The sequence below is a fragment of the Serinus canaria genome, chromosome 24 (assembly GCF_022539315.1).
Source record: "Serinus canaria isolate serCan28SL12 chromosome 24, serCan2020, whole genome shotgun sequence".
Taxonomy (NCBI): Eukaryota; Metazoa; Chordata; class Aves; order Passeriformes; family Fringillidae; genus Serinus; species Serinus canaria.
The window spans coordinates 2,647,931-2,670,282 of record NC_066337.1 but is presented as its reverse complement, the minus strand read 5'-3'; the positions used below and the strand labels follow the sequence as shown (position 1 = coordinate 2,670,282).

Here is a 22,352-nt window from a genome sequence, read left to right as displayed (position 1 = left end):
TGCAGGAAAAGATGGATACTTAACAGCAACTTGGATCATTTGCCATTCATTCCACGGAATACCTGGAATAACTGACCTCTGTGGAATTAAACCCATCCTACACCCACCCCACTACAGGTTGGACTCCCCAGATTTGCACCTCAGTTCAGCAGAAAAAGGGAAAAGATCCCAATATCCCCCACTCCAGATGGGAGCCATTCAGCCTTCCCCATCCACAGGACCCAAAGCCACGGCCGGCGTCCTGCCAGCCACCCCCTCATTGAGCATTCAGGGGGGCCTGCTCCCTCCTGTTGATGATATTTCACTTTGTATAATTAAACCTTAATGAGAATAGGGACCAGAGCTTCCCCAGCGAGTCTCCTAACCTCTGAATGAGGGAGCCACTCGGATTCCTAATTAATAAACACCTACTGGTACACAAGGCAGAGCTCTGAGCAGGGCCAGCCCAGCACCCCCAACTGCCAACGTCCTTTGGTGCTTCCCAGGGAGCTGCAGGTTCAAATTCCCCAGGCAAAAACAAAAAAATAAATAAATAAAAAGCAGGATTGATTCCCAGGCTGCTGCTCTAAGTCCTCAGCTACTGGATTAAAACACAGTTATCACCACTCCATTGCTTCCATCAATCTAGACCCGAGGTTTTTTTCCCCTCCTGCAGTTGAGCATTTTGATTAATTCAAATCACATCGCTCCCAGACAAGTCACAGGGATTTACTATCCACTGGAAACCAGATGTACAGGTGGACTAAGGCTCCTCCACGTCCAAAGACTCAGGTTTGGGCTGCTCTGGCATATGGAAAACCACCTTAACCTTAAACTCAGCACTGGGGAGCCAGGCTAGGCTGGAGCAGTCCCATCCATCTCTTCAAACAAGCCCTGCAAAACAAATGTCACAACAAAAGGGATGTAGGACTGCAGAGCGTGCAGCCCCCTCCAGCCTGGAGGAGATGCTCCAAGGCATCCTGAAATGCAGGGTTTGATGGATGGAGGAGGGATGCTGGCAGCGCAGGGATGGGGTTTAAACTTCATGTTGGAAAAATGTCAATTTTTCCATCCTGCAACACTGAATATGGCTCTGGCTCAGCCTGACCAATTAGAGGAAACCTGTTAGCAACTCCTCTGTTATCATTTTCAGTTGAGTTGGTGGAGCAGCAGCTATTTTTTCCTAGACAGACACCCCCTAAGGTGCTTCTCACCACCAAGGCAACAGCGCTCCTACAAAACAGGAAAAAATTTAAATCTCCCATCCCACATAGGAAACCAAGCCCCAGAGAGGAGAATTTGACAAGATCTATGGCAGAGCAAGAAAGGAAAATCAAGTTTCCCAAGGCCCCCCCAAGGACTGGGCCATCCTCACTCTCCAAGCCAATGAAACCCCTGAAAAGGGACACACTTAAACAGGCTTAACCCTCCATTAAATCAGTTCAGTCTCACTTGGTGATTTACCGTTGCAAGCAAAATCAATTTTAGCAAAGGTTAAACTAGTTCTGTCTGTATTAGGAGTTTGCACCATTTTAAATAAATTGATTTAAAATCAATTCACTTGATTTTGTGCAAATTTCTAATACAAGCAAAGGCATCGCTAAGCTCAGTTCAGGTTTCAGCCAGTTGCTTTATTTCCTTGCTGGTGCTTTCCCAAAAGATGCCAAATGCCAAATTTGGATGATAGTTTTAAGGAATGATGAAATCTCCATAGTTAACCCAGCTTTAAATTGTTATCATTCTTTATAAAATCATGATATTCCTCCAAAAGGAAGCAACATTGCCACAAGTTTTCCAAGCAGCACAGACAATTCCAACTTGCTTTTCCCAAGCAACCAAAGGAGAATCAATACATTAAAAAAAAAAGCTTTTCATTTTTTTGTTCCCCACCCTGGGCTACTGCCCTGCCCTCTCCTCTCTGGTAGTCCAGGCTTAGATCATGAGCAGGACCAGGTGTGGTTTCAAAGCATCTTTAGCATGATGAGGACTTAATAATAACCCATCTCTTCATTTCCTCCAAAGGCCTCTCCGAAATGAGGCCATGAAAGCACCCTATTGACTGCCTGTCCCATCACAGGGTGGAAAAAGGAATAAAAATAGCTTGAGATAAGTGCAGGAAAAGAAAAACCAAAACACCAAAGTCCCCTCCCTTTGTCAAGCAGAACTGACCTCTTATCCCATGAAGAATAACCCCCAGCAGACTGGCAAAAGCTTGGAAGAAGCAGGGAACCGTTTGATTTTCACCCCCGTGGGCTGCATAAAACAGGGAGGCAGGACCTTTTGTGAGCATCATCCTCTCTAAACCAAAAACTCCTGGAGTGTGAGGAGCCATGGAGGCAGCTGGGGGACAGCAAGGCAAGGGCTCGGATTGCAGTGCTGAGGAGAAGGGTGGGGTGAGGGTGGAGGAGGCACCTGGAACTGGGGTAGGACACTGTCATTGCCACAGGCCCTGCTGGTAATACTTAGCATGGGCTCCATGCATTACACAAGGCTGAATGATAATCTTCATTAAGAAACCCACACTCTTATACCTTGGGTTGCTACAGGAGTACTTGATTGGTTCTTTACTTAAGCACCACTGGTTAATTAAAAAACCACCCATTGGTAAACCAGTCTCCACAGCACATGCCACACGTCCACAACACCAGGTGCAGCAAGGGGAGATAAGAATTGTTTCTCATTCTTTGCTCTGGTCTTCTCACAGACTTTTCCCAGAACGATGCCTGGGAAAGTTGTGTTTCTCTCTGCAGGCAGAGAGCTGCTGTGACAGAAGAACTCTGCTCTCACCCCAAGTGACCTGAGACCCGGATTCCCCACTGCTGTCCCTGGGGACTGCAGGAACCATCTTGGCAAAGGTTTCTCCCCAGCCCACGCTGCAGTGGATGATGTGATTCCCTGGAACTGCTCATTCTTCCTCAACTCTGCCAAACCCTCAGCTCCATCATGCCTTGGGGCAGGAGGTGTCACAGGGCAACCACATCCCTACTAAAATTTTATTGTGGATATAAAATTCCCCTGTATCAGCCTTAATTTTGTCAATTTTCAATTCTGTAGGACGTTGCTTGGATGCTGAATTCAGTGAGAGCCAGGAGCAACTGCAGCTCAGCTCCCCTCCAGCACCACCCCACCTGTGAGAGAAGTTGTGCTGTCCAGGGAAGCCTCATCCCTGGAAGTGTCCAAGGCCAGCCTGGATGGGGTTTGGAGCACCCTGGGATAGTGGAGAGTGTCCCTGTGCATGGCAGAGGAATGAGAAGAGCTTTAAGGTCCCCCCAACCCCAACCATTCTGGAATTTTATGAGTCTGTTCACACTGAAAAATACTTCAGAGAAGAGCTGAGTATTTGGCAAACAAAACCCTGATCCCAGTGTCCTGGTCCTCTAAATCCTTCCACCTCTCCCATCCCCAGGCATTCCAAAAGGAACTATTTACAAGTTCTATATTTTATGGCTGAGGATGCAGGGAGTGATGTGCACAGATTGGTTTTTCTTTCCCAGCTCTAAAAGATGGAGATGAAAAGGATCAGAGGGGAAGGGAGAGGATTTGTGGATTTGGAGGAGGGAGCTGAGGAGAGGACAAGGTTGGAAATTTCCTCCTGGCAGCCCTTTTCAAGAAGAGTATTAGAATTTATTTTCAATTATACACAAGAATAAGCTGTCTGCAGTATAGTTAACTTTCAATTTCAACCAATTTTCGACACATTCAATCACAGATGCCTCAGTGATTAAGAATCTATGTTGCAAAACAATTCCCACTTTGCAACAATGCAATCAAACAGATCTACAACTCATAACCCATTATCCAAGAGTTTTTCAGCTCATTGGGGAAGTGAAATGGGATTCACCAAGCATGCCCTTTTTTACCCAGTGAGCCCCCAAGCTCATTTGCAAACAGAGCTGTGACTCCAAACAACCCACACGGGGATGGGGTTTTTTTGTGGTTTGTGTTGCTTTTCCACCCTCTCCGGAAATGCTGAAGTGCAAGTTTGGGATTTGGGATGCTGCTGGAGAGCCTTGGAGCTGTATGGGAAGGCAGTGGGGGGCTGGAGGGGGCCTCTCCATCACCCTTAAGAATGAAAGAATGGGAAAGGCTTTGGAAAAGGTGCTTCATTTGCACCTGGCTGCTTCCCCCCACCTTTTTTAATCTCAGAATAACGCTGTGACCAACAATGACAACATTGGTCACAATGACAATGCCAACAGGCCACAGCCAGCAGCAGGCTGGACCCCTCCCATGCTGGGCTTGGGGATGCCCCCTGCCTTTCCCCATCCTGCTGCTGCTCCTGGGAAGGAGAGGAGCTCCCCCAGGACTCACAGGGTTTTGGTGGCTACAGGAAATCTCCTGCCCCCACAGCCCCAGGAAGCACCAGAAGAACTGAGCATTTCTGGGCTTACCTAAAAACAGAGGCCAGACAGAATTAAGTAGTTTTATTAATTGAAGGCCCTTCAGGTACATTTAGGGCAGATAAAGCCCCTCAGGGGCTTCACCCAAAAATGGATTCACTGGTTTTCACACTTTGGTCCATTTGCATTTTGGGGGTGAATCTGCCAATTCCAGCTCCAGCTAATGAAGGCATTGACCCCAAGTTTGCTGCCCCAACTCCCTTTTGTTCCCATCTCTGGCCCTGAGGCAGTGAGGTGTCCTTGGCTGCCAGGCCTGGAGAGGAATTGTTGTGTCTGCCCCAAATGGGGAAGCAGCAGCTCCCACTGAGTGTGGGGTTTGGAGTTCTGCACTAAAGAACTGCAGGGTTACAAAGAGATGGAAAATAGAAAAGCTGAAATCCTAAAACATCAACGCCCCAGGGGCCACGAATTCAAACCCAAGATGTTTCCTCTCCAGAGGCTATTTTGAGTAGACAAACATGATTTGGAGCTGCACAGACCCCTCTCCAAGCATTCCTGCTCCTGGAGATGCCACTGTGCCCATCTGCTATTCCACACACGCAGCACCACTGTCCAGCCCCACTCACAGGGACCTCTCCAAAGGCCACCAGATCCCTCTGGGATGGGACACATCACAGCTGAAGATGTTGGGAATGGAAGGGCTCAGGCTGATGGGAGAGGAGGAGGAAGATTTTAAAGCTCACTGAGCCTGGAGGAGAGGCAATAAAGCAGCTGAAGGAAATTACTTTCCTGGGTAAAGTGTCGTTTTGTCAAGACCAAAGCTCTCCCTGGGAACGAGTTGATTTTGAGTAAAAAACCATCAGGAACAAAAAAAAGAACTGTGAGGGACCAGGTGTTTGAATGACACACTTTGAAAGGCAAGGTGGAAGTGCCACAAAACAGCTGCACAGACCTCAGATTGCCTCCCTGTGCTCCTACACTCTCTGGAAAGTGCACTGAAGACGCCTCAAATTCCCTGATTTGCCCTGATTTGGGATCTGGGATCCCTGGAAGCAGACAGATGTACCCACTAAGGGATACCCTGGCAGAAGTTGGGCTCCCCATCCCAAGGGACCCCACGTGCACCCCCTGCACCAGCTCCTCTCTCCCTTTGATGCTGACAAATAACAATTTCAAACTGGGGAAGACACCTGGGAGAGCCGAGGCACTTGTGCTACAAGATAATTAGAGATTATTATAATCGAAATTTCATTGCCACATCAAACTGTGTCTTTTAGCATTAATTAATCTCCTCTCCCAGCCTCTGAGCACTCCCAGCTCCCACGCTGTAGGACAGCAGCTTGTCAAACACACCAAAGCCTTGCATCTCATTACCTTATCAGAGGGGCTGAATGGGGAGCTGGGGAGCAGCACTGACACATTCCCCAGCACTGCCAGGGACGTGAGGACGCCTGTAAAGCTGCTCCTTGCATTGCAAACTTGTCTAACAAGGCACGTGAGGGATCTTCATCCCCTCTCGGCACCCTCCTTCCTCTACCTCTGCCCCTCCTGGGTAAGAGCAGGCCTGGCAAAGCTGCTGCTTTGTCCTTAGGTGCTGGATGACCTTGAATAAACCATGAATGAGAACAGAGACATCCTGGCAGGGCATGGAGTGCTCATTCCTTCTCTCCTTAGGCTCCTAGGAGTGGGTGCAGCCTTGCTGCTGTCCCGGTTACGATGTAAAAATTCCCATTTAATATCCCTCTCCCAGCCTGGTGCATGAGACTTCAGAAGGTTTGGGGAAGGTGTGAGGTTAAATCCAGTTTTCTACATGAGGTTTTCACAGCAGCTGCTGGCTGAGACCAGGCAAGACTGACCTTGAAAAACCAAAGAAGCGGAGAGAAGCTGGACCCAACTAAGGGCAAATTCAGACCCTTTCCAAAAGCTCTCAGCACCTCTGAAAAAGCCCAAACCAAACAAAAATCCACCTTCAAGGGAAGAAACCTCAGCACAGGAACAAACTGAATCTCTTTTAGCAGCAGCTGAAGGAATTGGGCACCCCCAGCCCCCAGACCCGGCCAGGGCTGTGTATACATTGGTGCTATGCATGAGGGGCTGTATGTTCTAGCCATTGATTCTCCCCTCCCTCCAGAGCTCAGCTGCAAATAAATCTCCTCTCCCTTGTTTCCACCTCTCCACTCCCCCTTTGCCCATTATTGGCTTTCTGACGGAAGGTTTAATTTATCCCCCCTGCCATATCTTTGTGCCGCTGTTTTCCAGCGCTTTACACCATATATTACCCACCGTCCTGTGTCACTTAACTGCACAAAGCACTCTGAGATGCAGTTTGCTTGAAGGATGCTGGAGCCATTAATCCTGATTCCACAGCCCTGCAGAATGCCCGTGGCATTGCCACCGTGCACACACAGCCCTTCTGATCTCCACTGAAACCCACCCCCTGCTGAGTTTGTGAGGGGTCCCCAGGACGAGGTGAGAGATGAGGAATCTGAGTCCAAACTCTCAGAAGGCTGACTTATTATTTTATGGTATTATATTATATTAAAGAAATGCTATACTAAAACTATACTAAGAAAGGGAAAGGATACAGACAGAAGGTTTAACAAGAATAATAAATACTCCTGAGGGACTCCTCAGAGTCCAACACAGCTGATGGTGATTGGTCATTAAGTAAAAACAATTCACATGAAACCAATCAATCATGCACCTGTTGTTAAACAATGTCCAGCCACGTTCCAAAGCAGCAAACGCAGGAGAAGTGAATCAGATAATTATCATTTACATTTTTCTCTGAGGCTTCTCAGCTTCACAGGAGAAGAAATCCTGGCAAAGAGATTTTTCAGAAAATACAGCAGTGACAACCCCCAGCCCTAATTTAACACCAAGCCAGTCCAACCAAACCCCTCCTGACCACTCATGGCCTCTCCCCGTTCCTATTGCCCAGGCAGAACCTGGGCTGCAAATGGTCCCAGCTCCAGGGGAGTGCTGAGCAGCTGGATCGTGGCAAGCAGAAACCAGTATGGGGAGGGGAAAACCAGTCTCCTTCATCCCAGAAAATGGGACAATGAGATGATGAAAAACACATCAGGCACAGCAGATCCTCTCCTCGGAGCCGCTCCGCGCCACGCTGCCTGCAAATTGCTCACCAGAGGGAGAGCTTTGATGAAAAATAGAAAGGGGGAAAAAAATTTAACGGAACGAGAAAATGTCATTTATTTTATTTATTTATCGGAATATTTCCACGTGGGGAGAGGAGGACGAGCATGATTATTCATGGGATTCCACACGGCAGGCTCCGCTGGGAAACGCCGCCGCTGCGCTCGCGTCCCTGCGCCGCCTGACACGTCCTTAGGGTGTATTAATTGTGCCAGAGTGAGGGATGAGAGAGAGCCCCTGTCTCAAAGAGCTGCCAGTCCAACACAGCTCCCTCCCACCTCTGCAAAGTCAGAATCAGCAACTCCAGCTGCAGGAAACGGGCACTGGACTCCACAGCTATCCCGGCTGGAAAAGGCAAACAAACCCCAAGCCAAACCCTCGCGCTCCTGCCCATCACAGATGAGCCCTGACTCGATTTAAAACCACGTCTGTCTTCAGCATCACTGACACAACAGCAATCTGTGCATTCCATGGCATTTTCCACGTGCCTCCAGAATCCCAGAATCCTGGAAAGGTTTGGGTTGGAAGGGACCTTAAAAGCCATCTCATTCCACCCCCTTCCACAGGCAGGGACCCTTTCCACTGAAACAGGGGGGGCTGATCTCACCATTGGGTATTTTCTGAGACTCTCGTCGAAGGGAGGAAAGAATGAATCTGACTCCATGTTCTTAGAAGGCTAATTTATTATTTTATTATCTATATTATATTAAAGAAGGCCATACTAAAACTATACTAAACTGTACTAAAGAATACAGAAAGGATACTTACAGAAAGCTAAAAGATACTACTGAAAAACTCGTGACTCCCTCCTCCAGAGTCTGACACAGCTTGGCCATCACTGGGCAATAAGTAAAAACAATTCACATGTTGGATGAACAATCTCCAACCACATTCCAAAGCAGAAAAACACAGGAGCAGCAATCAGATAATTATTGTTTTCATTTTTCTCTGAGGCTTCTCCGCTTCCCAGGAGAAAATCCTGGGCAAAGGGATTTTTTAGAAAATATGACAGTGACACACCAGGAAGGATATTTTCCTGTTGTTGTTTTGCTGATGGGGACACTGAGGCACTCAGGCAGCAGACTGGTTTTCCCTAGGCCATGTGAGCTGGAGCTCCTGCCTGCTCCTCCTTTCCCAGGTTCTCTGGAGATGCTGCATTTCAATAACTCCTGGTTTTCCTGCTGCACGCACGGGAATTTTAACAGCCTTCCACTGGCAAGCTGCAAGGTTTGTGGGGAGAGCTGATATCTTTCATTGGAGCAGCTGAGGCAGGTGGGAAAAGCCATTTTTATGCTGAAAACCCAGATCTGATTGAGCTCTGATGAAGGGATGCTGCATTTGTCCACCTCCTCTGGCAGCCCAGGAAAACCTGGCTTGCACCAACTTTTTAAAACAAGGAAGCAGCAAACAGCTGCCACCCCCACCTCCTCCACTCAAACACCCACAAAACCCCTTGGGATATGCAAACACCTCCATGATTTACCAGAAACCTCACAAGCAAGAAACTACTGCAAGGCCCTGAACAACAGCATGACCTGAAATTCCTACTTGGATTCAAGAAAAACACTCACAAGTCGCTTTCTTTGGAGCTAGTGGGGATCAGTTTTTTAAATTCATGGGAGAAAAGGAGTTGTTGTGGGAGCCACAAGCCCTTTGTTGCCATTACTGAAGCCAGTATAATGGCCCACCTGGAGACAGGCTCCCCTGCACGCAGCTCAGCATTCCTGGGAAGAGGAAGGGAAGAAGTCTGAAGAGAGCTGGTTTTGCGGTTTAGTTGTTTGGGTTTTTTTAAAAAAAAAATCACTATAATTTAAAGGCCAAAGCTCTAACGAGTGCACAAGGGCAAGAGGCGACAAATGCCTCGGTGAAAAATACAAAATTACCATTTTAATGGATGAGTGTTGACTCCCTGGGTCTCCCCGGGGACGCCTGTTTGATTTCCTCAGCTTGTTAGCACAAGGATTTGACACAAGCGATTAATGCTGAGTTCATTAAGTGGGGGTGAGTGCTTTTTTTGCTTTTCCACTGGATTCAGCATGGGGGAAAAGGCTGGGGGGAAAAGGGGATCAGTGGTGGGGAGCTTCTGCCCTTGAGGATGCAGAGACTGGAAGCAGCTCATCACACCAGTGCCCAACAGCATCAGCCCCAGAAATGCTGCTCACTTCAGGGCTCAAGCTTCAAATCTCTGCCCTCACAACCCAGGCATGGGAGGAATTGCTCTCCTTGGCACCCTCCATCACAAGAGAGACCAGCTCTGATCCCAAAGCCTGAAAATAACCAACCTCCACATCCCATGGCAAGATCCCAGCTCTGCAGAGGGGAGAAACTGAGACAGAGGGCTGGGAAGGGCTGGCCTTGCCCACGGGCACCTGGAGCACCACTGGCAGAAGCCACTGTTGGACCAGAGTCACCAGCCACAGGGACACACAACTGGCCCTGGTCAGAAGGGCAAGGCAGGAACTGTGCCCACGGCTCTGCCATCCCAAGCTGCCCCTGCAGAGGGATGGATACAGAGAGATGGATGGATGGGGATGGATGGGAATGGATGGATGGGGATGGATGGATGGGGTGGATGGATGGGGAGGGATGGGGATGTATGCAGAGGGATGGACGCAGGGGGATGGATGCAGGGGGATGAGTGCAGGGGATGGATGGATGGAGGGATGGATGGATGGGATGGATGCATGCATACATGCATGCATACATGCATGGATGCAGGGGGGTGGATGGATGCAGGGGGATGGATGGGCTGCAGCCAGCCCTGCTCTTCCCAGTGGCATTCACAGCACAGCTGCTGTCCCCAGCCACAAGCATCAATCCAAAGGGGAAAAATCAGCATCCTTTAAAAGGATGGCAGAGCAGTGCCAGCCAGAGCTAGAGCCCGTGCCAGGCCTGTGCCACTGCTCCATCTGACCCTGTAAGGTCAGCTCCTGTCCCCTTCCCACTAGCCATGGCACCTCAGCTCCCAGGGGAAGCTCCCTCTGACACAGCTGGGAGATTTCAGTGCCTTTGGAGAGAAAAAGCAAGCAGGGATGAATGCCCCTTTCCCAGGGGACACTTGGAGAGCCAGGGCTGCCTGCCCTGAGCCAGCAGCTCTCAGCAGCCCAGCTGCCTGCTTGCCCCTTCATTCTGATAAAGTCCCTGCTCAGCAAGAGCAGTTTGTTTGGGGTTTTTTTTGTTGAGGAAGCACAAGCAGAGGTGGAAAGGTTAAGTCCACTCTGGTGCTCTTTGCTAGCTCTCTGGCCGATTTGGCAGATGAATTCCTGCACAACAGGCAGCTTTGAGGAATGAATGCAGCTGGTGCTGGCTGTGCCCTGTCCTGTCCCCCTGAGCTGAGCACAGGGCTGGTGATCTGCAGAACCTTGAGCTCCCCTTTCCTGCACCCCCCAGGAACCCCCCACCCACCACTGATGCTCCCACAATTTAACCAAGGGATGTAGGTCCACTGTTTTCTGCACCAGAGAGGAGCAGCAAGGCAGTCATGGGGAAGAAGTGGCTGCAACTAAAAAGAATTTATTGTTCACTTTTCTTTTAAAAATAAAGCCCTTCCTCCCTTTTTCTGGCTCCTTCCCTTAATCCTCTCTCCTCAGGGTTTTTGGCTAAGTGCCTCTCCCCAGGCATGGGGCTGTGATTTCATATCCCATCACCTGGGGCGGGGAGTTGGGAAGATGCTTCCCAGTCACAGCTGTGCCCTGCCACATCAGCTCCTGTCATGGGGCCATTGCTGAACCCTCACCAACCTCCTGCAGAATTTCCTCCTCCTGTATTCCCCAGATGCCCACAGATCTCTCCAGGTCCTCCAGGGAGCATGAAGACATCACTGGCTGCAGTGATTCCTGGTTTCTCTCCCAGGTGGAGAGGTTTTTATTTCAGACAGGCGATGACTTTGTGCTGCACTCTGTATTTTGCAGCACTCTGCCAGCTTGGGCTGGGCTGGAGTTTCTGGCTGGGGTTAAACCGTGGCACGGAGTGGATGGACACACTCCCAGAGCTGGGGTGCTCCAGGAGCACCACTGGCCTGCTCATCCCCAAGCAGCCCTGCTCTGCCAGTTGCAATCCATTCCCACTGGGAAAATTCCCCTCAGCAAGGCCCCGTGTACTTGCAGCCCTCCTGCAAGGATGGCACAAGACATGGTGCTGGGATGGGCTGGCTAAGGAGGGAGGCATCCCTCACCTTGCATCCCTAGACATCCCTCTGTTTCCCTGGACATCCCTCTGCATCCCTGGAGACAAGACAGATCCCCAGAGAAAGCAAAGGAGGGAGGGTCTGACCAAGCTTCCAAAATCCCGTGACTAATGAGGAAAGGATGGAGAGGGACAAGGGGTCCCTCACACTGGGGATGCAACCCAGCAGCCCCAGCACAAAGATTGGCTCTGCTGGGAGAACACCAGGATCTGAGCCTGGGCATCTCAGGGTAGAGGTGCACAAACCAGCTTGGAGCAACCTGGTGTAGTGGGAGGTGTCCCTGCTCATGGTAAGGGTGGGACTGAGACGAGCTTTAAGGTCCCTTCTAACCCAAACCATTCTGGGGTTCTGTGAAACACCCATTTCGCCCTCAGCTCTGCCCAAAACCCACAGACAAAGCCCACGCCCGAGCTCTTCTCAACCCACAGCTCCCCAGGAGCTCGGTTTGGGGCAAACTGACATCCAGAGCCAAGCCCAGAGGGGCAGATGCAGGCTGGCACAGCGGGCTGGATGCAGGGAAGCCCTGATGACAAATGGCATCAGCACCATGACACCAATTAGCTGCTCTGCGAGGTTAAGACAATGCAAGTCCCGTCCCTGCCAGACAGAAGATGCCAAGGGAACGTGTTCTGAAAGGTTTGGCCTCCTTAGCATCTCTCCAAAGTAATTCCACTTGTAACTCATAAAGCTTCCCCAGCCGACTGCACGGGGCTTGCCAGCTCCTGGATGAGACAGACATTTGTATGAGATATACAAAGCCATTTAGCTGTTCAAAAGTTATCAGCACTTACATGCAAGGTTGAAGCAGGACAGATTCTGCTGTATTCAGGGCATCAAAGGGGATTATCCAGGAAATGATAACAGATTTTAATTTAGATCCTCCAAGATGGGTATTGGGGCTGGGCAGGGAGAGGGAGAGAATGAGAAGGGGGGAGGTTGTAAGGAAGGGAGGGGGAGAAAAGAAAAATAAATAAGCAAGGAGAGATAGCTGATCACAAAAGTTGTGTCCACACATTTACCATGCTGACCACGGAGCTGTCGCTGCCACGTCATCATCCCTGCACCCACCCGTGCTCCTTTTCCCTAATCCTTCCCAATTCCAGGGGGAGCACTGAGCTGCAGCCCCTCCACACCAAATGTTGCCATTTTCCCAGGCACAGCGTCTATTCCTGCTCAAAACTATTTTTTTTCTAGGCAGGAGAGGAAGAGGCTGCCCATCGGGCTGTGACTCCGGCTATCAGACAGTCTATCAGCGGCTTCTGGGTACATTAAGTTCTCCTTTGCAGAGAGATCTCGATATTCCTGTCCTCCCAGCCTGATTTGCCATGCAGATTTAAAGAGCTTTACACAATGAACACCTCTGCATCTCAGACACGCTTGAGTTTATGTATTTTATCTAATTTAAGGGGCAGGGTCTGAGGCTTTCCACACAAGGGAGGGATGGATGGATGGATGGATGGATGGATGGATGGATGGATGGATGGATGGATGGATGGATGGATGGATGGATGGATGGATGGATGGATGGATGGATGGATGGATGGATGGATGGATGGATGGATGGATGGATGGATGCTCAACATCAGCGCTTTGTGAGTTGCTTTTTGGAGATGCTGGAGGCCCAGCTCAAATCTGAACACTCCCTCAAAATCAAAACATTTCATTAAAACCCTAAAAGCAGCAGCTTTGTCTTTTAAAATGCTTTAATTGGGGATACATGGCAAATCCTTCCAGATTGAGGAATAGTTTAAGTCAATCCCAAGCCTTGTTTTCTTTTTAGAAGCAGCTCCTTGCCTCATGTCCTCTCCTGCCACATGGCTTCTTTGCAGGTTTTGCCTTTCTATTTCCGACAGTCCCAGATGGGATCTATGAATAAAACTGAAGAGGAGCTGGAGATTGGCTCCGAGTCATTAACGCAGCAAATATAGACTCTGCTCAAGATCTGAGGCACGAGGGGGAGGGGGAAGAAAAGCTCCCACCTCTCGTCTCGAGGATGGATCCAGGCTAATGTGGAATGACGTATCCCTGCCGGCACTAGTGGAGCAGAGGGGACAGTTCCTGCCTTTTAATCCCCAGATCAATTCAGAGTACGCAGTGGATATACAAAATGCCTCTGGCTATGCATGACACAACTTTCCTGCCCAAAATGCTCATCTCCTGAGGCTGCTCTTGGAGAAAAATCCCAAATATCCCAAAACAATCTTTTCAGTGACCCGTGTCTTTTGCCCTGTGGAAAGATGTTTTATACATGGAGTTCTCTAGGAACTAGATCCCACGGGTGCAGCACAAATTCACCCTCTGGTTTGACCTGGTCTGCCCAGAGACCTGGCATCACACCCTTCCCCAAAACAATTACAGGAATGTGGCTGGCTTGGAGAGGAGATATTTATCCAAGAGAACAAGATAACTCAAAGTTATTTTAAGTCACATTGATCAAAATCCTGGTATTTGGTCAAGAAAATTTATTGTGACAATTTCTTGCCCTCCAACATATAATAGGGCTGGATGGATCAGGGGAGGGATCAAGCCCAATAAGCACACCCAACATCCCCCCAGAAAAACCAAATCCTCCCCTTTCCCAAGCCAGGACTCAGGACAGGTCTGTGAGCATGGCCTGTCCATGCACTCAGGTTAATAAAAGGACCCAAAACCAAGAGGGAGGAGCCCAGTGTGACAACCTGGGTGTCACCAACCCCACCACCACAACCTGGAGGGAGGACAGTCCTTCTGCTTCCAGATCATCCAGGCTGACCTGATAAGGTCAACATCACCAGATCAATGATGAAAAGCTCTGAAAACCATGGCAGAAACCCATCCACCCTTCAGCAGGGTCATCCAGGGACAAAACCCCTCATCCCTGTGTCTCTGTCCCTCCCTGCACCCCCACTGTCCATCCTCATTTCCCCTTCTTGGCAATTAAAGCAATAAATAAAGGTGAAGGAATCTCATTCCATTTTTAAGGCAAAAAGGAATGAAAACAGAGAGTGAAGGGCACCGCTGGGAGGGAAGGGGCTGTAATTAGACCCTCCCCCTCTTTATGTTCTCACTGTTTTTCTGAAGGCCTGACTAAAACGCCCTTAAAACCTTCCTCCACAAAAGCAGGAAAAAGACCCCCCTTCCCCTCCCACCGCCCGCCACTAAATGGAATGAAATGGATTTTTCAAATGTCATGCTAGTATCCACTTAATAATACATTTTCCTATAGACAGGACAATAATATATATTTTAATCACTTTTCTACAGGCAAATAAACGGCATGGAAGCCTGGCCTTCACTGGCGCTTGGAAATTATGAATTTTTCAATAACCTTTTCTATTATTCATCCCGTGTTATTCCGTAACATTTCTATGTGAGGAATGTGCTTGCCAGACACTTTATGAATCTCTTCTTTTATTTATTAAACAGCAAGGTGTCTCCCTGAAACCCCTCCTCCCTCCTCTGGAAAGATGTCAGCGGAGGCTGAGCAAGACTTAAGACACAGATAATTACACCTTGGGTCATTAATAATTTCCCCTCTGTAAGAGCGGCCACGTGAGCAGCTCCTGGGATGCAGCTGGCTCAGCCTCAGGTGGGTTTGGGGGCAGATGCCAGGAAGAAAATCCAGAGTTTAGGGAAGAGGACAATGGGGTGGGCTTCAGGGGTATGTCCTATAAATATGTCCCCCCTTCAGGGGTATGTCCATCATTATCTAGGGAGGGATTCACCAGTGGAACAGCACAATTCCCTTGGCTCTGGTAGGGATGAGCCAAATTAGAAATCAAGGCTGTGTCCACGGATTTTGGGTTTGGGAGAAGCCAACTCTGCATCCCTGGCTCCAATGGGCACCCTCCATGAGGGTCTGCACTGTGTCCTGCTGGATTAGATGGCCAAAGGGCAAAAAAAAGCCTTTTTCACACCAAAACACCAGTGCCCCGCTGTCCCTCATCATTTACATAGTGACCTGCTGCAGGAATGACCCTGCAGCAAAACCAAAGTCCTTTGTTATGTGTGTCCACCTCATCCTGAGCAGAGGGAGCAGCGTGTGCTGCGGCTTTGCCAGGACGTTGGATGCCGTGTATGGCACAGGAAGGGATCAAACAGGGAAGCACCACTCCCAACACCTGATGCCAGCTTAATTACGGGATGATAACTGTGACTTACGCCCCTGCACAACGCAGAGAGCTCGGCAGCTGACGGCAAAGATCCTCTGATGCGACCCAATTAGGAATCCAGATCCGACGCTCGAGAGCCGAGCGCATGGCAAAAAGAAAAAGCAAAGGAGACGCCAAGGAAGCAGACCTGGGATTAATCTGAGTGCTGTGCTCGTGGATACCCATGAGGTAATGGTTAAAAAGATTTATAATTTGAAGGCAATGACCTCGTGGGGGAAGAGTGGGGGTGCTCTCCTTGCAGCAAGCGGGACCTTATTATTTTGCAAATGACATCTCCATCACGAGGCAGAGCCTCTCATGCTGAAATACAGATGAATAAATGATACATAGAGGAGCTTTATGCAGATCCTTGGTGGAGATATGAAGAAAAGGGAAAATTAAAAAAAAAAGACAGAAAATTAAGGCATAGATTTCCCACAGTGTTTCCATTCCCATCCCCAAGGTTCAGATAGCAGCGTCACTCGGGAATTTAAAAAAATAAAAAAAAAGAAGTAAAATAAAATGATCGAAAATACCGCCTGGAGCTCTGCACTTAAGAAAGAAGGAGAAGGAATTTTAAAATGGGATGCTGGATCTAAAAGCAGCTTTGGCAGCACAGCTCAAAGCAGCCAGAGCATCTCTAGGCACGGTCCTGGTTCAGCATCTGGGCACCTTACCCCACACACAGAGGGCTGGAGTTCATGAGACCAGCCCGACTCCAACCCAAGCCATTTTTCCCTCAGTGTCTTTCATTAGCCGATCCCTCCTGCCTGCCACAAGGACGAGAGGAAGGACATCGCCCCAGTCTGTGGCCAGGAGCCTGTTCCATACCTGTTCAAATACTGATAACTCCTACTCCAGCTGCCTCAGGTGGCTGTGGGCTGACACTTGGCAAAGGATTTCTCTGATAACTCCTTGTAATCAGGATGGGAAAACAGCCCCACTGAACCCAACAAAAAAATTGATTAAAATTAAAAAAAAAAGAGCAACTGTGAGAAAAGGCCTGTGACAGGGACTGTAATGGATTTTCAGGGGCGGGAAATGCTTTTGGTTCAACTTTTTGTTGTTGCAGCAGGGGGCTGGAATTGGAGGAATTGATTGCAGAGCAGGGATGCAGCTCAACATGCTGAGGCCAGTGTCCCTGCTCCAGGGGCCTTGCTAGACAGCCTCCAAGGAAAAAAATCATTCCACTATTGTTACTGATACTGTGATAATGTCGGGAATTCACGAGGCAGAGGCAGCATCCTACCGCAGGAAAGAAACTCAAATAAAATAAGGAAAATCTCTAGGAAATTCAGATTTTTCTATACCCTGAGGATGAGGAGGAGAAGCACAGAGGAACACCAGCTAGGTGCCATGCCCAGGATGGCAAAGGTGATGTGTGAAGCACAAACCCTGCAGGTTTTATGCCAGGTGTGACCATGGGCAGTGAATCCCAGTGCCCTCATTAGCCAGAATTCCTATTTCATGCCCAGCGCTGGTTATTTTTAAACCTGCACATCTCACATGAGCAGAAAGCCCAGAAGGTGGGCAGCTCCAGTCAGAGAAGCACGATCCATGGACAATGGCAGCATGGAAGGGGTGAAGGAACAGGAGAGCAGGGCTGGGACAGGATACTGTGAGAAAGGACAGGAGCACCAAATCTTGGGGTTCGGTGTGGATGGTGAGCACCAGAAGTGTTCCAAGACAGCCAGGAATCTTGGAGATTCCCAGCTCCTGCCAGGGCTCTGAGGTGTTGGCACAGGTTGCCCAGAGAAGCTGTGGTTGCCCCATCCCTAGAAGTGTTCAAGGGTGGATTGGGTTAGGGTTAGGTTGGATGGGGTTGGAGCAACCTGGTCTAGTGGAAGGTGTCCCAGTCCATGGCAGGGGTGGGAATGAGACGAAGTTTAAGATCCATTCCAACCCAAACAATTCTGGGATTCTGTGATTGTATGACCCATGGTCAGCAAGGCTGCGAGGAGGGAACAATTGCTCAGGAGGGATTTCCAGATGGAGAGAAGGGATGGCTCCGAAAGAGGAGAAGGGATCACCATCCTCATGCGCTCCTTTGCTGCGCCATCAGCATGGAAGGCAGGCCTGACTTTCCCAATCCCACAGGAATTTCTGGACTTAAAGGCAGAGGCTTCCAACTGCACCAACCTCTGCAGCTCTGTCAAAAGCACCAAAACTGAGGTCACCCAGATCCCAGACCTTCACCTTGGCTCACTGTCTTTGTTCTTGGCATAAAGGTTCTGGCAACCAGCTCCAACCCCAGCTGGTGGGAGGCAAGGGCTTTTTGGACCTTGTGAGCCTCATGAGAACCAGAATCTCCAGTAAAATGGAACAAAGGTATCAATATGTTGTGCTGGCCAACTTCTCCAGAAGGATCTGGTGGGTTTGGCTTGGTGCAGGTACCAAAAGGAGCAGCCACGTTTTCCAATGCCCTCAACCAGTTGGCTGCTGAGCCTCTGAAATTTAGGAATTTGTCCAGCAAACCAAGTGGAGCACTTTGGGAAACACAGACTGAACTATCCACTTGGAAAACAGTTTCCAACTCTCTCAGAAGCTTTCCCCTGAAATGACAGCTCCAACTTTTTAATGGCACCCAAAGCATTTTCAGCCTGGTTTCCTGAGCAAATGAGCCTTACACACCGGCAGTGCCTGCCCGGCTGTTTCCTTTCCCCATCTCCAGTGATTTCTAAACCTTATAACCCATTTCAATAAAATCTGATGGAAGGACACATTTATCTCCAAGATACAAGTTTGGGGAAAATAGGGAACTAGTCAGATGAAAGATACTATTAAAGCTTTTACCCAGAGAAAGGCAGCACTGTGAATACAACTTTTTTTAAGCATCACAAAATCTAGCATGAGTTTGCTCTCGAGACACAGGCACAGGGATCCAGGAATAATTATTTCTGCTGCTCATGGAAGTAGTTGTGTGTGTTTTTTATATGTATGAAATCAACACTAGAATATTTGCCTGGATAAACTAATCGAAATTGCTTGTTGGATGAGTTCACCGGCTATAAAACCCTGCAGTTACAAGGTATAATTACAGCAGCTTTTATTTTCCTCAACAAAAAAAGTCTTCATTAAAACAGAGTTAAGGTTGTAAACAGATCATTAATTTACAACAACATTATCAGATGGGTTACAGTTATTAAAAGAGCACACACTGAAGAGCCAGGAAACCGAGGAGTGAAGGTTAAAACCAGCTGAAATTTGGAAAGCTGAGTTTCATAAATATCCCAGCCCCAGCCTGATCAGTTGCAGGGATATTGCAGCAAGGACACCTGGAGAGATCTGCATTATGGATGGGCTGGTGGGAGGTCCAGCAATGCTGGAGATGCTCCCAGAGCAGGCACGGACACGGAGCTTCCCGGGACACCTCTGAGGATCTGGAGCTGCCAAGATCTGGTCTAGGGGAAGGTGTCCCTGCTCGTGCCAGGGGGCTGGAACAAGATGGGCTTTAAGGTTCCTTCCAACCCAAACCAGTCTGGGATTCTCTGATTTGTCCCGCTGAACACCACAGGGACCCCAGGAGGCTGAGCCCCACCCTGGATGACACCTCCTGAGACCTCTTTGGGCTGTAGCTCATCTCACATAGATCATGTGAGGCACTGGACATGCTCAAGGCACTGAACCCAGAGAGGGTCTGGCCAGCTATCCCAGCCCCACCTGGAACCCTCGGGGTGCCCAGGTGTGCTCCAGAGCAGTGACAGCCCTGGGACCACACCAGGGGATGCCCAGAAAATCCACCCTTCTCTTCTGAAGGGAAAGCTCATTTAAACTCTGCCTTTGGAGAGCAAAGACCAACAGCACTATGGAACCATGGTGAGAAGGACCAGGATGGGATTTCACCCCGGAGCTCAGGACCTGGCACCTCCCTGTGCTGCTCCATTCAGGCAAAGGTCTCCTCTGGGCAGCAGAGCAGAGCTAACAGCAAATGAGGGCAAGCACACATGGGGCGGGGGGGAGAGGATCACAGGAATTCAGAGAAAATTGGGGTTTTCAGCTGTTTGCTTTCCCTCTCAGCCCTGGGTTTTCATTCCTTTTATCCCTTACTTTTATTGTCTCTCAGCAGCTCCTGAAGGAACCAAGAGCTGGAGTGATGGACCCAGCAGGGAAGGGGCAAGAATCCCACGTGGCTCCAGCTCCAAGAAAATCTGTGATTTGGTGTCTTGCCATAAAGCAGGATAGAGGCACAAGCAATTCCCTCACAGCCATGGCTTGAGGCCCCCTTCTTCCCTTGAAACCTGCCCCAGGTTTGCTTTCAGCACATCGAGTAGAGAGAGAGAGAGAGAGAAATACAATAGTGGAAAACCTTTTAAAGCCTGCACAGCTCTCCCTTGATAGCACATTGTTAAAAGGGATGTTATTGCGAGGGGATACTGTGAATCCATACAGTCAATGCACCAGAACTTTAGTGGCAAAACAACTCAATAGCCTCAATTGACTGCATGAAATTCTATCATTTTACCACTAGAAAGAAAAGGAGGCAGGAAGGAAAAAAAAAAAATAAGAGACTTCATTGCATTTGTCTTTCGTTAACTCCCTGGGCAAGAGCATCTCAATCCCTGTCCTTAGCACAATGTGAGCCAACTCCTAAGTGGCTCCAGTAAAAAAATAAAAAGCCAAATACATCCCAAATGCACTCCCACACTCCAGAGCAGCTCTCCTGACTACCCCAAAAAGAACAGCCTCGGCAGCATAAAGACACAGCATCAGCCTCAGGCAGCTGCCTTGATTACCACCTTCCCTCTGATGAAGATGACGTGGGATATGATTAAAGATGCTCTGAAAAGACACACAAGTAATAGAGGAGAACTTTTTGCCTCCTTTCCCCAGCTAGGTCACTAGGTGTTCCTCCTCAGTAGCTGATTTCTTATTCCAAATTTGTCCAGACCCTGCTCTTCTTCATCAGCTGAAGAGCTCCAAGACCGCTGGCGCCTCAACTGCTCCTCTCCTGCTGATTGGGCTTTGTGGCTCTTGGGAAGCTCTGCCTGATGGCAGGAATCTGTCTGTACCCTCCACCAACTGGTGCTTAAAGGGGCTCCAAGGCATCACGGAGGGTTCAGAGCATCACAAAGAACCAGCAAGCATTACTTTTGTAAAGCAAAACCCCTGCTTAGCTTCTTTCCCCCCTTTTTTCTCATGCTGCACACTCAGGAATTCAGCTGCTTTTGCCACAGCCACTCGGAAAGATGCCAATCACCCCGAGCTGCCCTCAGTCCATCCCCATGAGGGAGAGAAAAGATGTTTTTATTTCAGGTAGCACAATCCAGCAGGCAGGTCAGGGGTCTGAGAGAGCAGGCAGGCGCCTGGCTGCCTCCCCACACTGCAGTGTGACTTTGGGAAGTCATCGCCCTCCGCCGGGTCCCCTCCCATTTTCCTTCTCTCTGCCCTTGCCTGCCATCTGACACACGGGCTGTTTCCCTGTCCCCCGTCCAAGCCCCAGCCCCGCAGCGCTCCCTGCAAATGCTAATGAGCAGTGCCATTGCAACCTGGGCGTGCGGGGCTGAACATCTGTGCTTCCACAGAAACCTCTGGATCGGGGCTGGGGGGAGGGAACAGCACAGCCTGCAGGGCTTTGCCTCAGTCCCAAACCATCCTCTGCACTTAGAGCTGCCCACCCCAGATTTCCCTCTCTGTTCCCACCCGTGCCAGCCCATATTCTACAGGGGCAGAGCACGGGATGAGCACACGGATGCCGGGAGGGACTTGTGCAGCCTCCTCTGTGCAAGGCAGCACCTGCCGGGATGTCTCATCACAGCCAATTGATATTCTACTGAGCATCTTTGGAAAAATAATCTGCAAACAAGACACTGCAGGCTATAAAATCACTCCCTCTCCTTCGCTTTAGTTCGCAGCTTAATAAAAGCATAACACAAGGTAGCCGAGGAAACCGCCGCACTTTGCCCAACCACATCATCCCTTTGTGTATTATTAATCGGTTTCAAGTTGTACCACGGCTTCCTGGGGTGGGAAGGAGAAGGGGGCTCCGGTTGTGCAGGAGACTTGTCTTTCCCTTTCAAGATTCGCTGCTAAAAGTCTCACTTAACAGAGCAGCGGAGAAAGAGAGTGGCACTTACACCTCTGGCTCCCCACGATGCTCACGGTGAGGATCGATAGGAGAAATCATTTGGGGTTTATCTCTGCTGAAGGACACAGGCGCAGCACTGAAATGGAGAAGTTTCAGACCAATAGGGTGAAAAAAGCATTGTTGGGAAAACGGGGAAAACACACCAATCTTTGAGAGCGGTATCAGGCCCCTAAGTGGCACCCTGGTATTTTACAGTGTAGGAGATGTCTCTCACCCACAGCTTTCCAACTCTCCCCTGCTTCACAAAATCATGGAATTCAGTTTGGAAAAGACCTCTAACATCTTTCTGGGTCCCTGATGGGTTTGTAACAGCTCAGTGCAGGTGTCTCCTCCCTGATCACATCACATCACACAGGAACATTAATTCTGAGGTCTGCAACCTGTTCCCAGACCTCCCCATGGGTTTGGTTTCAGGAACAGGCAGAATCCCCTCCAAATGCTCCCAGGATGGAATCAGCAGCTCCCTGGATGCTGCAGAA

At 49.4% G+C, this 22,352-nt stretch overlaps 1 protein-coding gene across 3 annotated transcripts in view; it reads right to left on the bottom strand.

Annotated features, from left to right (window-relative positions):
• The window catches only part of LOC103823630 (protein CEPU-1), a 357,359-nt gene that overhangs the window by 237,650 nt on the left and 97,357 nt on the right, over positions 1–22,352 (bottom strand). For 2 of the 3 annotated variants that reach the window (XM_018923760.3, XM_018923761.3), the window contains exon 1: positions 2,149–2,299. The exons of the other annotated variant lie outside the window; for it this stretch is intronic. In XM_018923760.3, coding sequence (XP_018779305.1) covers positions 2,149–2,272 — 124 coding nt within the window. In that variant the 5' untranslated portion in view covers positions 2,273–2,299. Of the gene's footprint in view, positions 1–2,148; positions 2,300–22,352 lie in introns of those variants that run through there. 3 annotated transcript variants of the gene reach the window in all.